This window comes from Phaethon aethereus (genome assembly GCF_964289735.1).
Source record: "Phaethon aethereus genome assembly, chromosome: 2".
In the NCBI taxonomy this organism is placed as follows: Eukaryota; Metazoa; Chordata; class Aves; order Phaethontiformes; family Phaethontidae; genus Phaethon; species Phaethon aethereus.
This window is the reverse complement of record NC_138582.1, coordinates 164,486,692-164,501,710: the sequence shown is the minus strand read 5'-3', so window position 1 is coordinate 164,501,710 and position 15,019 is coordinate 164,486,692. Positions and strand designations below refer to the sequence as shown.

The 15,019-nt window shown below is 38.9% G+C and overlaps 1 protein-coding gene across 3 annotated transcripts in view; it reads right to left on the bottom strand.

The window, feature by feature from the left end:
• Nucleotides 1–15,019, bottom strand: part of PRKAG2 (protein kinase AMP-activated non-catalytic subunit gamma 2) — a gene marked incomplete at its 5' end in the record, with an annotated part of 237,177 nt that overhangs the window by 32,646 nt on the left and 189,512 nt on the right. For all 3 annotated transcript variants that reach the window (XM_081996735.1, XM_081996736.1, XM_081996737.1), the window contains one exon: nucleotides 892–1,001. In XM_081996735.1, coding sequence (XP_081852861.1) covers nucleotides 892–1,001 — 110 coding nt within the window. The remainder of the gene's footprint in view (nucleotides 1–891; nucleotides 1,002–15,019) is intronic.

Below are 15,019 nucleotides of genomic sequence, written 5' to 3'. Positions count from 1 at the left end.
TGTGCAATGTAAGCTTTCCACCTTTTAGATCACAGTACTCAATCTTGCATTATATAGAATTATCCAACACACAACACAGTTCTGTGAACATTTCAGGACTAAGCATCTTTTACATGGTTGCCTCTGACTGTGGAAAGCTGAAGTCTGATCCAGCAGAACATTCTGGAACAAAACTACTTAAAAGGCTTAGTTAAGCCAGAATTGGAGTATCTTTAAAAGGAAAAAAACACACCGAAACGAACAAAAGCCAAAGCAAGCCAAAACACACCAACTGCAAATCCAGGAAACAAAAAGCCACAGCTTTCTACCACACTGCAGAGCAGATTACTCTGTTTCTATAGCAGGCAGCTAATGCCTTCTTTTGGCAAACAAACTCTTCAGACAGAGCCAAGAGTCTAGCAGATGATTTACTGATTAAAAGCAAAATGAGAAACTGAAAACAAAAATTTTCTGGAGAATGTAATAATTTGCATAATTACGCCATCCATTTTAGTCCTAAATTGTCTTACCAATATAGTGGGAACAGGCTCAACACACCTGGATACGCTAACTATTGCACAGGGATCTTTACATAAAACATCTTTATGTAAATTCTGAAAACCATGAAGAAGTCAATGTAAGTTTGGGCTCGTCTGAAAGTTTTTTAGATAGTAATTCCAACTGCAAGACAAATTATATCATCTCTTTCTGTTCTGCTAGGAAGTCTTCCCCCAGCTACTTCTCTAGAATAACGTGATAGATACAGTGGAAACAATATGGTTTTATACAGTCAAAGCACAGCATTATGGCAGAATTTCTCTTCAAGAGATGAAATTTCATTTAACACTCAGGAAACACTCATTTAAAAAAAATGAACTGCAAGCAAAGGCAGACTGAAAGGAGAATACTCACTTGTAGCGTAGTGTCGAAAACAACAAGCTTAGAGCTTGTTGGAACAATGTCATAACACTTGTGTGACCTCATGAATCGCACATAAATGTCACTTTCCGATTCTTCAAGTGCTGTAAGTAAAAACATTATGTTGTTTTATTTAAGTAACCTTAAAAAAAAAAAAAGTAAAAAAACCATTCCAAATCAACTGAACACCATCGCAGAAGGCCAACCCTAAAACAAAACTCAAATTCACAGTTTCAGATCTGGACAGACAGTCATAGTTTTGCACTTTGCATTTCAGACTCATCTTTCCTTTCAAATTAAATAGAACAAAGACAAAATGCATTGTTCTTCCTTGATTAGAAAGGACTTCTGTACTAAAGCGTTATATTTTTTAAAAAATCATGTTTTTCTAACAGCAAGCTATTGGAATATGCATCTGAGCCCTAGTTACGTACAGACGAAGGCAGTTTGAAACTTAAGCAGTGTCAGGCTTGACTAAGTCAAACTCCTTAAATTAATATTTCTCCAATGTCATGCCTGTCCAGTTCACTTTTCACACAGTAATTTTGTATTTTCTAAGGAGGCAGCAGATGAGTTATGTAATCAGTTCCATTCTCTTCAGGCTACTTCACATACAGCATCATGAATCCAACACTATCTATAAAAATAGGATCCACTTGGCTGGGGTGGTTTTGGCATGGCATGTCTGTAGCAAGGACATGCAATCCAGTCCACGCTAAATTAGATTTACTTAGCATTTGTCAGTTTAGATGCATATGCATACAATCTTCAGATCTGCTCAAGTATGTCAACTTTTCTTTTTTTTTTTTTTTTTTTTTTTTAAAAGCAGTTTGGCCCTCAGTTCTTTACAACAGGTACCTAGAATTTGGTCAAGGTTAACCCCTCCATCAGATATGCACCCTTTAGACCCTGTAATAATGCACAGCAACTTGGTCATATGTTAAAACTTTGAAGAGTGGAGAAAAAAAGAAAACAAACCAAAAAACTTGAAATACCTACTGATCGCTGAAGAACTTCATATTAGGAAGCTAAAAGTCAAGATTCTCATTTGCTAGATTTGCTCAAAATCAATCATGTAGCACTGACAAATTATTTGTTGCTTCCACAGAATGGCTCAGCACTGCTTCTTCAGTCCAGCTCTACAGAATCAAACCCGGACCTCCCCTACAAGTGGCTACTCTAGGATACAGGCAGTCTCCTATGTATTAAGCAAGTCCTTCATCGCCAACTCTCATTACTCTTTTAAAAAAAAAAAAAAAGCTTTTGCCACACTGAAACACAAGCAACATGAAATAGAAGTTCCATAGGAACACGGAAGAGAGAGTGCAACAGGTAGGAAGAAGAAAGAAAAAAAGAGAATACTTTGTTGGATTTATGTTCCCATAAAGGGCAGGACCAGAAGTGAAAATAGCAGGAGCGAGGAATTGATAAGAGATTAGGAAACCATGTGAGCAAACTGATAGGGAAAGGACTAGGCAGACAGACTTGGACAATGCTGCTGAGAAGCAACCTTTATGCGACGATCCTGAAGGGGAACTGTACTGACTTGTCAGGGGCATGTATAGAAGAGGTTAAAAAGGGTAGTTTGGGACAGAGAAACCTTTCTATAACTCCATAATATACTAACATCACCCTCTAACTTCTGCAATAGCATAAACAGCTACTGTCTGTACAAAATTAATTTAATGGCCCTGCAATAGAGTTGTTGGGTGTTTTTTGTTTTGTTGTTGTTTTTTAAATACACAAACTGGACGCGAGGAGGGGATGAGACACTAAGCATTAAAAGCAATATTATAAGAACATTTAGATGACATACCAAGAACTCTGATCTTTAGGAAGTTAAGATTGCTTCTACAACCATAAATGCGGTCCCTCTGTGCAGTATCAAATTCCTTATTTACTTCAATTTCAACTTTTTCTATGGGACAGTCCACAATGAGGATTGCACTTGAAATGGTAAGTCAAATGACCAGTAAATAAGACTGGCTACTAACATGATCAGTGACCATTAGAGAAACACTGGATTGTCATGTCTTTCCTCAGCACTACAAAGACTACAACAGTCAGCCTACAGAACAGGATGAAACTAATTTCTTCCAATTTTAGTCCCCTGCCGTTTCATTAGATACATTCCAATCGCTGCTGCAAGCAAGACAGCAATCCAGCAGTTCTGAACCACCTGCAGACCAAGTCTACCCTCCATGCTGCCTGAAAACAGTTCTCCAAAACCTTTACCAAGTACCCAGAAACTACTACAAGCGTATGTACCCAGCAAAGTTACTACTCTAATTCTGAATCTGTACTTCTTATTGAGTCTGTATCCTTAACAATCTGACTTTACATACAACTAAGTATACTACAGGTAGAAACACGCCTAGAACACCTCAAATAGTTCATAAACTACAGAACAACCAACTATTTTAGCTAAAAAAAAAAAAAAATTACACTCCTAGACCACCTCACTGATCAATACAGTCTTGCCAACTTACCAACAATTATGCAAATTTAATATATTGCAGTTACTGTGCTGGCTATTGTGAAGTAGGACATGTTGCCAGGTTTAATCAGGTAAGGCTGTTACTGGCAGCCACAGTTAAGAACTCTGTTTTGACCAGCACACTGAAGGTGTGCCTACAAACCCTCCTTTCACTCACCACAAACTCCCACTCTCCAAACAAGTAATTTCAACTGTACCTCAACAATCCTTACCCACTTCAAGTCCATGGGATTGGTTAGGTGCTATTTCACCCCATATTGTCTTCTAACTCAGAACAGGCACCACAAAGCAACTGCTTCCCAGACTGACACTGGAAAGTTACAATTAGAAGTATTCAGAAGCTATCTGTACTGTTTAACACCCATATAAATAGCTAAGAAACTCCAGCAGGATTTGAACAAGGATCCAATTGCCCAGCTGGAACTGAGGTTTATTTCTACAGAAGATCCTTATACTATAAGTAAGTATAATACACTGCTTTATTAGTTACCAACTAAATGTGCAAAACATGAGCAGCACTGATCTAACTCATATGTCCTACATGACTTCATCAAGTGTCTGTTGGAAAGGATATTTAAGACCTTCTAACACCTTCAGCTACGTGGGATTACTAAGCAGTTGCTGTAGCCTAATTCTTTGTACAGATATTCTATGTGCATTTTGTACACACAGCTGCTCAAGGGAGAAAAGGTCTCAAGCTGAAGACTTAGAGGTGCACTCACACCCTTCTTTCCTGCACAGCACAAGTGGACAGGGCATAGTAGTCTTTACAGTTCCTCTCACCTTCCAGAGGACAAACTCACTGGTTTTGGTTGTATCCAACGACCGTTGTGCTGCAAATACAAATAATCAAACATAAACACCCTAATCTCCATTAGGATATTTCTATCTTATTACCTATTTATTTTCTAGTTCCAGTCTTATTTGTTTTTCCAATACATGCTCATCCTTTCTGGCTACTATTAAGCTTCTGCATTCTTATCCAGTACCTGAAAAGCAGCGCTCCCTTCAGATGGACAAGAACAGATGCCTTTCTGCTTGGCTTAAAAATCTCACTCAGTCTCTGCATGTCATCTCTGATCTGCATAGGAGATCATTCACCCAATACGTGGGAGCTATGAATACATACTGGCCATTCTTTCACCATAAAGTCAGGAACATGTTCAGATGTTGATATGACAATGGTGTACTACATGAACAAGAGGTGACATAAAATCTCTGCTCCTGCTTGAGGGAGTGACTGAGGTATCCAAAATTAATTTCCATAAGAAGCCTCAGCTATACTAACTTAGTGTAGCTTCCAGCAGAAACCCCAGCTACACTAATTTAATGCTTAAGATGTCCTAAGCTGTGTCACACTGATGGGCCACAGAGGAGAAGGACTATATGCCACAGCCCAGCTTCTTAGACCAGGGACTTCCTAAATGAGTCCACCTCCTCGGAAGCTGAACTGGAGTAGCAACAGTGCTAAGCACCATCTGTCCTTGACATTCCTGCCAACTGTGTTCCTTCTCCCTTGGTCAGATGCCCGACATATGCCTTTCTCACATTGCTTCTGCAACGTCTTGCAAGAGTGGGAAGATGGAAAGGCACTAGACAATTACGATTGCCCTGGCATGGCAAAGGCAGTTGCAGATAAGCCTTAGGGAATATGTTTGCTGGACTTTAGCTTAGGTCTAGACCAAGACTTACGACACTGCCTCCAGCCAAACCTCAACTTTCTACAGCTCATGATCTGGACAGTAGTTGACTCACAGACAGAACAGATTCCCAGCAGGAGGCATCTTAATCTAGAGCAGGATCAGGAGATAAGAGTCCACTAATACATAGTTGAATGTGTATTTCCATGTGGGTGTTCACTCATAAAAGCTGATTTCTTGAGGATTCATCTGAAAGTTATTTTGCAAGTGGACATTCTCCATGTGCCCCCCCTCTCCCCAGGTCATAGGTGAAGGCAAAAAAGTTAAGTCCCCACTGCTGTTTTCTGCAATTTTTAATAGAGCATAAACAGAAGTCACTTGAAAGGTTACAAGATTTTTTGACAGCTTAGCACCTGAAGTTGACAGCCTCGTCATACAGCCTTTTACAGAGTAAAATCTCTCTCTGCATCAGCATAAAGATTCTTTAAAGGGCAGAAAATCAATCTGTTTGTATTTCTGCCACTCCCCATTTTTATTTACTTAAGATCCAATGATCTTGACCCCCGTTCTCCCACCCTTCACTGTAACAAGAGACATGCTTTAGCTTTTTATTTCAGGTGGTAAATATTATTTACAAAACCATTACAACTCTTTTTTTTTTCCTTTAACAGATTAACTATTCAGCAATACTGACTCAGAGATTGCAGTAGGACTTGGTACTAAGTATAATTGTCTGTTTAGAAGCTCTAAGGTAGAACTACCATCTGAATAGTCCTCATAAACGAAAGGGAAACTTTTGCATCATCATTGAAGCCATTTCATCAGAGATTGACTGAACAGATACCTTCAGTTCCACTCATACCTTTGCCACCATGCAGGGTGCTTTTCTATTGTAGCTTTCCCCCTCAGAATTTCAATGCCTTCAAAAGAAGAAAAGAGAAAAAAACAAAGCGCCTGCAGATGGAGAACAGGAAGATGCTGTAACACATATGGTCAACACATACTGAAAAGCTTCCAAATACAGTGACATAAAAAGCTACAGAAAGTTCCTCAGAATTGTTTACTGCAAACCACAGGCTGTATGTCTGCGTTATATTCATACCGGGCCAGCCCAACAACAAGATCCTGGACCATACGTGCTTCCCAACTTCAACAATACAAAAATCATGACCTTTCCTATTATATTTTACATTATAGCTATATTACGCTCCTTGTATTTCTGCACTGGTAGCCAGTCACGTTTTCAGTTTAGTCTGTGGTTCCAGGAGTTTCAAAGGAAGACATAAGGTTCCCCAGAGACTGTTTTCTCTCATCTGCTTTAAAGAGTTAAATTCTACCACAGACCACAATCCTGCTCCTCATGGTTAACTTGCGAGCTGGTAGCTCTAGTAATTCTCAAACATTTGAAGAACACAAAGAACACTTCTTATGGGCCTAAACAACTGTTTGTATAACTGACATTTCTAGGTTTACTATGAAGTTAACTGCCAAATTATACAAGCCCTTTAAAAAGCAGGAAAAAAACCAGCCAAGAGCAGTATGTAAAAAAAAATATACTTGGCTAACTGTCTAGCTAAGTGATCAACTTAGAGTAAGACAGAAACCACACATACACACAATAATTCCACCATCCCCCCTGATTTTTAATTGGAATCAGTCTGGGAAACTGTGCAACTTTAAAAGCTCACAGTTTTCTTACAGCAGCAGGAGCTAAGCACTCCCAGTATCCAACACTAGACTCTTCAGCTTTACTACTATTAGCATAACCATCTCTCCACAGACAGTTCAGATAGTGGATAAAAGGAAATGGGGAAGAGAGTAGAAATGTACTTCTGTGATATTCTCATGTGCACTAAATAACCTAGTTACCGGAAAAAAAACATTTTCTTCTCAGTTACTACACACCTACATATCTGTACTTAAGGGTACTCCAAGTCACACTCTTATTTACAAAAAGTCAAGTAATATGCTGAATATCACATTTCAGATGCTAGAGGATTAAAAAGTTATAGGTAAGAGACAAAAGAGATTTTTCATCCCAGTATTTACTACAGAATTGATCCAAAAGCAATACATTCGGTAAGTTTACTGGTATAATTATACTAATAAACTTTAGTAGAACAGGCATTATACCAACAAAAGCACTCTACTATTCCCTCTTATATCACTTAATCAAGAAAAATAATTAAGCCTTTTTTTTAACATAGAAATAAAAAACAACAGCTTAGACGAACACATCTCTCAATGCAAACAGGAATTGGAGAGTTGTTCATGTACATCTGGCTTAAGCTGCAATTTAAAAAGAGAAATTTTTCACATCCCTAGCCATCACTCCTTTGCCAGCAAATACAGAATAACTCTACCTTTTCAAAGGACAGGACTAACGATGTGGCTCCACAGCATAGTAGCAGCGGCCACTGATCCCTTTGCACGGGCTGTGTGGTTCCCTTCCCTCCTTCACACTGCTTCTGGATTTATAAAAAACTGTTCCACAAGTTGTCTGGAAAAGCTGAATTTGTCACAAGTTACCAGTTTCCTGATAGTGCCAGTTTTAGATCTATTCAGCTCCCATATCTAGCCATATGGCAAGATTATTCCTGCCCTTTCCTTACCCTAGAAGCTATACAAGGACACCACCCTTGCTGTGGCAGCTAGCCATTAGATCAGCTTAGCTAAGTCAAATGGTGCCAGAAGACACCAGGGTGACTAATCACTTAAATAAGCCAGCACAAGTTACCCTCTCTCCGTACTGTTATAGATAAATCTCGGCAGAGCATACAATAGGTAAAATACGTCATTAAGCTTGTAAATTGTTCTTCTGCCTGCATTTTTATCTGAAAGCTGCCACCAAAACTGGCTATAAAGCTTCTGAACTTACTCAATGAGTTACTTAATATCCTTGATAACCTCCCCCACAACGTTCCCAAAGCAGGAGATGGTAGTAGATCTAGTGTTAATTCATTAACACAACACCTCTAATAGATCTAAACAACCATCAAGAATGGATACAGTTAATCCACTCAAAAAGCAACAATGAAACTACATAGTAAGAACCACAAACTATTCTTCAGAGTTGTCTACAAGCTCACCAACAGCCCCCAAAACATGATTTTTAAGGTAAAGGGAGGTATCAGAATGAAGAAACAGGGTTTCAAGAACAATGTTCCAGGAATCAAAAGTTCAGGCAGGACTTTATCAGCACTCCTTAGCTAAGGGACAGCCAGGAACTGATTCTGAAAAGAAATGCAGCACTACGCTGTGTACAGTATGTTTCTGTGATCACAAGCAACAGCTCTACTTCAGCCTACCTTTCATAAAATAAATGACTAATTTGTTAGATTTTTAAATAGGTTTGAATGATACACAGACAAATTAAAATGTACATGGTATATCCTGTGAAAAGCATGGGAGCTGAGGGACTGGGAGAGAAGAACAAGAAACTGCAATTTTGTCAGAGAATAATGCAGTAAGAAGGCATGACTTCTCAGTCTGCTGAGCCGTCTGGAAGAGCCAAGAACACTGGAAACAGTGGACAAGAAACAAGACACCAGAAGCTGAATCTATGTCAGACTTGGCCTGAGAACAATACTAACACAGTTTAAGAAGGGCAAGCACAGGAAAAAGAAGCGATGTTGTATTATATAATTTGCTCAAGGGTAAAAAGGCTCTGCAGAGAGATCTGGACAGGCTGGATCAATGGGTCAAGATCAACTGTATGAGGTTTAATAAGGCCAAGTGCAGGGTCCTGCACTTCGGCCACAAAAATCCCATGCAATGCTACAGGCTTGGGGAGGAGTGGCTGGAGAGCTGCCCAGTGGAAAGGGACCTGGGGCTGCTGGCTGACAGCCGGCTGAATATGAGCCAGCAGTGTGCCCAGGTGGTCAAGAAGGCCAACAGAGTCCTGGCCTGTATCAGAAATAGTGTGGCCAGCAGGAGCAGGGAAGTGATCGTCCCCTGTACCCGGCACTGGTGAGGCCGCACCTTGAATCCTGTGTTCAGTTTTGGGCCCCTCACTACAAGGACATAATGTTGCTGGAACGTGTCCAAAGAAGGGCAACAAAGCTGGTGAGGGGTCTGGAGAACAAGCCTTATGAAGAGCGGCTGAAGGAACTGGGGTTGTTCAGTCTCTACAACCACCTGAAAAGGGGTTGTGGTGAGGTAGGTGTTGGTCTCTTCTCTCAAGTAAGAAGCCATAGGACAAGAGGAAATGGCCTCAAGTTGCACCAGGGGAGGTTTAGATTGGATATTAGGAAAAATTTCTTTACTGAGAGAGTGGCCAAACATTGGAACAGGCTGTCCAGGGAGCTGCTGGAGTCACCGTCACTGGAAGTATTCAAAAAAACATGTGGACATGGCACTTCAGGACATGGTTTAGTGGGCATGGTGGTGTTGGGTTGATGGTTGGACTTGATGATCTTAAAGATTTTTTCAACCCTAATGATTCTGTGATAATTTGATTCCTGTTTATTCAAGGGGAAACTTTTCTCAGAAAAAATAAAATAGCCCACCGAAACAACCAAAACAACCACCCATGTAATCAGTCACATGATAAGACTGAGTGGTAAAAAAAGATGGAAAAGGTGGGAAGAGATGGTTACAAGGATGCCTACTCTAAGTGGCAGGAGAGAAATCATCATTAATTTTAGAAAATGCTTGGCACAACTTTGTTGCAGAGATGGCAACCAAGGCTAGCAAAGGACTACTTCCAATTTTAGACAAAAAAACCCAAAGAAGTCTAAAGTCTAATACACAGGAATTATTATGACAACAGCAGTAGGAGTTGACTATTCCATCACAAGCTGAAAGGATGTCAAATACAAGGAAGGGGGAGGGGGGGAACGGGGAAGGATGTAGTGACAGAGACAAGATTTTTATTTTTCTTTCTGAAAGCTGCAAAGAGTTTTAAAATATCCTGGCAGACCACACATTAAAGTTACACAGTAGCATTATTCATGCAGCCACAGGCTACACAATATGGATGTTGCAGATTGAACATTTCCCACCCCAATCTAAAGGAATGCATGAGCTGGCAGCTAAAGAAAGATCACAGTAAGTTTCCAGATGTAAGATACTCTGATACAAAGAAGTGATAGGAAGTGTATGTAGAGATCAGTATCAGAAGCTTCTTCAATGATCCAAGATTAATTCAATTACATATTGCAGCATGAGTACACGATGTGACAGGAAGAATAGAATTTTAAGAAGTGTGAGCACACTGGGGCAATGTTAGAGTAAGTAAGCTCTGTCCTGCTGACTGTAATTCATCCTACAAATAGGAAGAGGGTCTAGAGGTACACAAAATAAGAGGGGAGACTAGGTACATTAATAGGTAGAGAAGTAAGTGCACACTGTCTTGTCACCCAAGTCTTCAGAAAAAGATTAATCGTTCCTAATAACTGACAAGCTAAAAGAAACCATAACACATCTTAAAACATTTCAGTTCAAGAGTTATATTTGTAACTGCTTTAGACACTTTTGAACATTACATTCAGGATTGCTTGCATCTACACCTTTTTTGCAAGTCTTCACACATCTTTTGAATTCTAGAGTTTGTGCAACTGTTCTGTCACTTTAGATCATTAATGTAATTGAGTTGTTTTCTCCTCTTGTCCCAAGGAGTTGCTTAATGCAGAGATAGGAGGTTATTACATGCGTAAGCAGGAGTCACCCTAGGTAAGAACAACCATTCTTCAACTCTACAAGTTGAAGAAGATACAATACCAGTCAAAAGGAGAGCCAAACAAATTCAAAACCAGTCAGAGTCTTCTTTACTGAGAGAGTGGTCAAACATGGGAACAGGCTGCCCAGGGGGCTGCTGGAGTCACCATCACTGGAAGTGTTCAAAAAACATGTAGACATGGCACTTCAGGACATGGTTTAGTGGGCATGATGGTGTTGGGTTGACAGTTGGACTTGATGATCTTAAAGCTCTCTTCCAACCTTAATGATTCTATGATTCTAGAAGTCTTAGGTACGTATCGAAGCAAGTTATTAAGACCAGTGTAATTTGTAAGCACCTACAAAAGCAGCTCATCAAAAGCAAAGAAGAAAGCCAATAGGGTTGTGTAAAGAACAGTTTAGTCTAATCAGTTTTTACTCAAGATAAAGTGATCAACTAGATAAAAAAGGGTGGACACAAAATAAATAAATTAAAAAAAAAAATCACAGTACACTCAAGACACTGATTTCAAAGCAAGCTTGGATACTACTGCATGTGGAAAAGACATGGTAGAATCACCACAACGTAGCTGCATAACAAGCAATTCTAGCTGCAGTGAAACTAGTAAGATGTAAACCCACTGAAAAAAAAAGACAAGACAGGATGGCAACTGTGTGTTTTTAAGAAGATAGGAGCTCCAGTTCAAACTCTTCTCAAAGTTGGAAGATTTGCAAGGCCCATCTTATGCAAATCAGCTAGTGCAGAATGGCATGCAAGTTCACACTACAGCTCTTCTGTACAGGTGAGGTTTTAAAGACACTCTCTTCCCACTTTCACAAAACTCCACAGAACTGAGGTTTGGTTTGAAACCTACATTTCTGAGAAATTAAGCTGAAACTGATCACAATGTCCCAGAACTATTGAAGAAACATGGAAAGGGAAAGAGGTTTCAGTGAGGAAAAAAACAGACAACCTCCTGACCACAAGTCTTTAGTTTTCTTCAAGGTACTCTGGAAGAGGTTTTACCAGTAGCTTGATTTTTCACAGGGAAAACATTGCAAGAGAGTCTCAGAGGATCAGGCTTCATTTTATTCATCATTCTCTTTAGTGATCTTCAAACCAGGAATAGAACACGCTTCAAAGAGTTTGCAATAAGATTTAGAAATGGTTGCAAGACTGTAAACCTCACAGTATCTTCAAACCGACTTTGTAAGTGGTTTGGAGTTAATTTGATCTTTCAGAAAAATACCAGAATTGGAAAGGAACAATCAGTTGGATGAGTGCAAATTAGGGGAGTGACTAAAGAACAGTATTGCTGAGAAACAACTACCCTGTCATTTAATTTGCTACAGCAGAAGTAGGAAAGAAAAGGCACAGTTTGCTTAAACAAACAACAACCAAACAAAAAAGAAACCCACCCCAGCTGTTAGAAAGCTATTAATGCAGTCCAGAATGCTGGTTAGACAGAACAAAGCAACCTTAGGACACTGTACAGTCTCCTTCCTTAAAGGTCTTAAAAACATGGAATGAGACAAGTGTCTGCAACCCCATAAGCACATCCTGCTTTTGTGAAGAACAAAAAAGGCTATTAGTTCCTGACCATACTTCAAAAAAATCCACTTTTCTGGTTTTAAGGCTTAAATATCTCCACTTCTTCAGACTTCAGTAGCAGATAAGACTTGTAAGAGAAAATTAATACAAATAGCTGCCTGAAATAATGAAAGATTCAGATTGTGTTTTCAATCTTCTTTGTATTCATAGCACACTTCAAAATCCTGCACTGAATTTTGTTTCTCATTTTTTGAGTCCTGGTAAATGGGTTGAGAAGTTAACACATCTTTTTTACTGTAGCTCTCCACTGGTAGTGTGGATAAGCAAATGATCACGTGAGATTTGAGGCAGACAAAAAAAAAGTGATGAGCAGCTTAAGAAACTTCACATTCCACAGCTAATCATAGTAACTGTGAAGTTTCTTGTCCAGGCAGGCAGGCAAACTTATTTGTTTACAAGCAAGAGCTGCCTTGTTCAGGGACTAACTGGTAAACAGTACCATAAGTCCAACTGAGAACTTTTGAAACAGTCCACTGACCAAAAGTTGATTTAAGTGATGAAGTTATAGCTTTCCTCAAAGTACAAATCTTTATCACCATGGTTTTGTGCATAGAGGTAGCAACTTCAGCCTGCAACCTAATAATGCTTCTAAGATTTTCACCACAATAAAGAATAAGTTGACCTGAAGAATTTTCTAAAACATGTTCAAGATCCTCCCTTGACAGCAAGCTCTACGATTTTTCTCTAAGCATCCCAAACAAAGATCTAATTTAAGATGTCGCCTGTCTGGAATGCAGACATGCTCTTCAAGATTGCAAGACGCAGGCCACAAAAACACAAGAAACTAAAAATGTTATTAAGCCTCTGAATATTAATATCAGGAACCAAACACTGGAGAGCTGAATTCAAGGAAGGTTCAAGTATGCAATTAATGAAACAATAAACCAGCCTCTATCCTTAGTATCTATACTGGGAGATTGGGAAACAATTTGAACTTTGGCTATTTCTTTAAAGTAAACATAAGTCCTCCTACATACAGTTTGCACATACTTAAGAGATAGCCATTTAAGTCTTTTAGGAATTAATTTAAGATCAAACCTAAACAAGCAGCTTAACCAAAGTATTATTCACAATACAAGCATTTTCAAAATGAGTACACAATATCTTCACAAGCCACAGTCATATCCTTACTGAACAGGGCAAGTATGTAATCTTTAGGAGATCTACTGAGGACTAACAATCTAAACTCAAAGCATCATTTATATAATGCTTTAAGGAAGAAGTAAATTTTTAGGCTTAAGTCTTAAGGACTTTGGACTATGTTTGTTGGAAAAACAGATCTAATAAACTGTTGGTCTCAAATCCTGAATGACTACTTACAATATCTTAACTTGAAGCTTTTAATAATTGAGTATTTACATTTTCATTTCTCCCTAGTCTCCCCTTACACATTTCTCCTCCTTCCCTCCTTATGCATGCCAACATTTTCTAAATAGCAATTATTGCCACTTCTTATTACAATTTATGAATCTGTATGCACACTTAATAGATTATGAAGTGTTCTGTTTCAATATACCACTTAAGAGATTTACCTAATGGCAGGTGTAGCTTGAAGCTATACAGAAAGAGAAATTGCAGCTTCCTAGCTAAAGTACTCAATACAGTATATTCAGATATAGTGTTCTGGAACCTAGTTTAGAAGTTCTCTTCATCCATTCTCCATACCACAGATAAACTGAAACTTCACCCAAAGCTGATCTTCCTCTGAATTCATATGATGTCCGTACAGAGCACCATTGGGTTTTGGTTTGTTTTTTAAAAGTAATTAACTCAAAAATATTAGGGAGTTCCAGCAAGACTATGGCAGAAGGCACACATGCTTGTGTAAAGCAAAGCAGAGCAAAGCACTACAGCATTCAGAGCCTTTTATTAAAGACAACTACACAACCACTTTCACTGTGAGTGATGTGCTCCACCCTGCAGTGATTCAAAGCATCAGAAGTCTATCCTACAGACTCACTCCTATAGCAACTACGTTGGAAGTTAGAATACTATTTCAAAGCTTATACAGGAAGAGTTTATATCCATTTGTTCTTGTGCCAATGTTGTTCTTCAGTTAATTTTCCTCCTTGGTGTTTACCCCCTTCCCACCCCTTACAGGATGTTTTCATACATACAATGTTATCGCATCTCCTGGCTTTCCTTTTATTAAGCTAAATGAGCAAAGCCTTTTAGCTTCCTCCTTTAATGCAAGTTCTAGATTCCTGGTCTCATGAATGGCCTTTTTCTATGTCTACCCCAGTTTGCTCCCTTCTCTGGCACCTCAGATCTCTTCCTCCTCTGTGTCTTTGTGTCACTAGAAATTCAAACTACACAGCGGGAAAGAATACCACAGTGTAAGGGAATAGTTAAAAAAAGTTTGATTCTGTTTCTGAAAATGCTCAATGTCATAACTAATACTCAGTCACAATACACAGAGAAAAGCAAAATAGTATTGTAAAAAAAAAAAACAAAAAACAAACACCCCCCCCCCCAAAACAACAAAGCTAAAAAAATTTAAAATTATTTCATATCGTAAATAAAACCACTGGTCTACAGCACATGAAAACTGCTTTTAGACAAAAATGTAGGAGTACCATTTAATTTCTGCCACAGTCAAAACTGGTGAAGTTTAACTAACAACAAAATTCATCACCAAACTGGTTCACATAAAACAGCAAAATCCATATAGAATTCATCAGAGGAGGAAAGAATCTAAAACCAAGTTAGATTTAT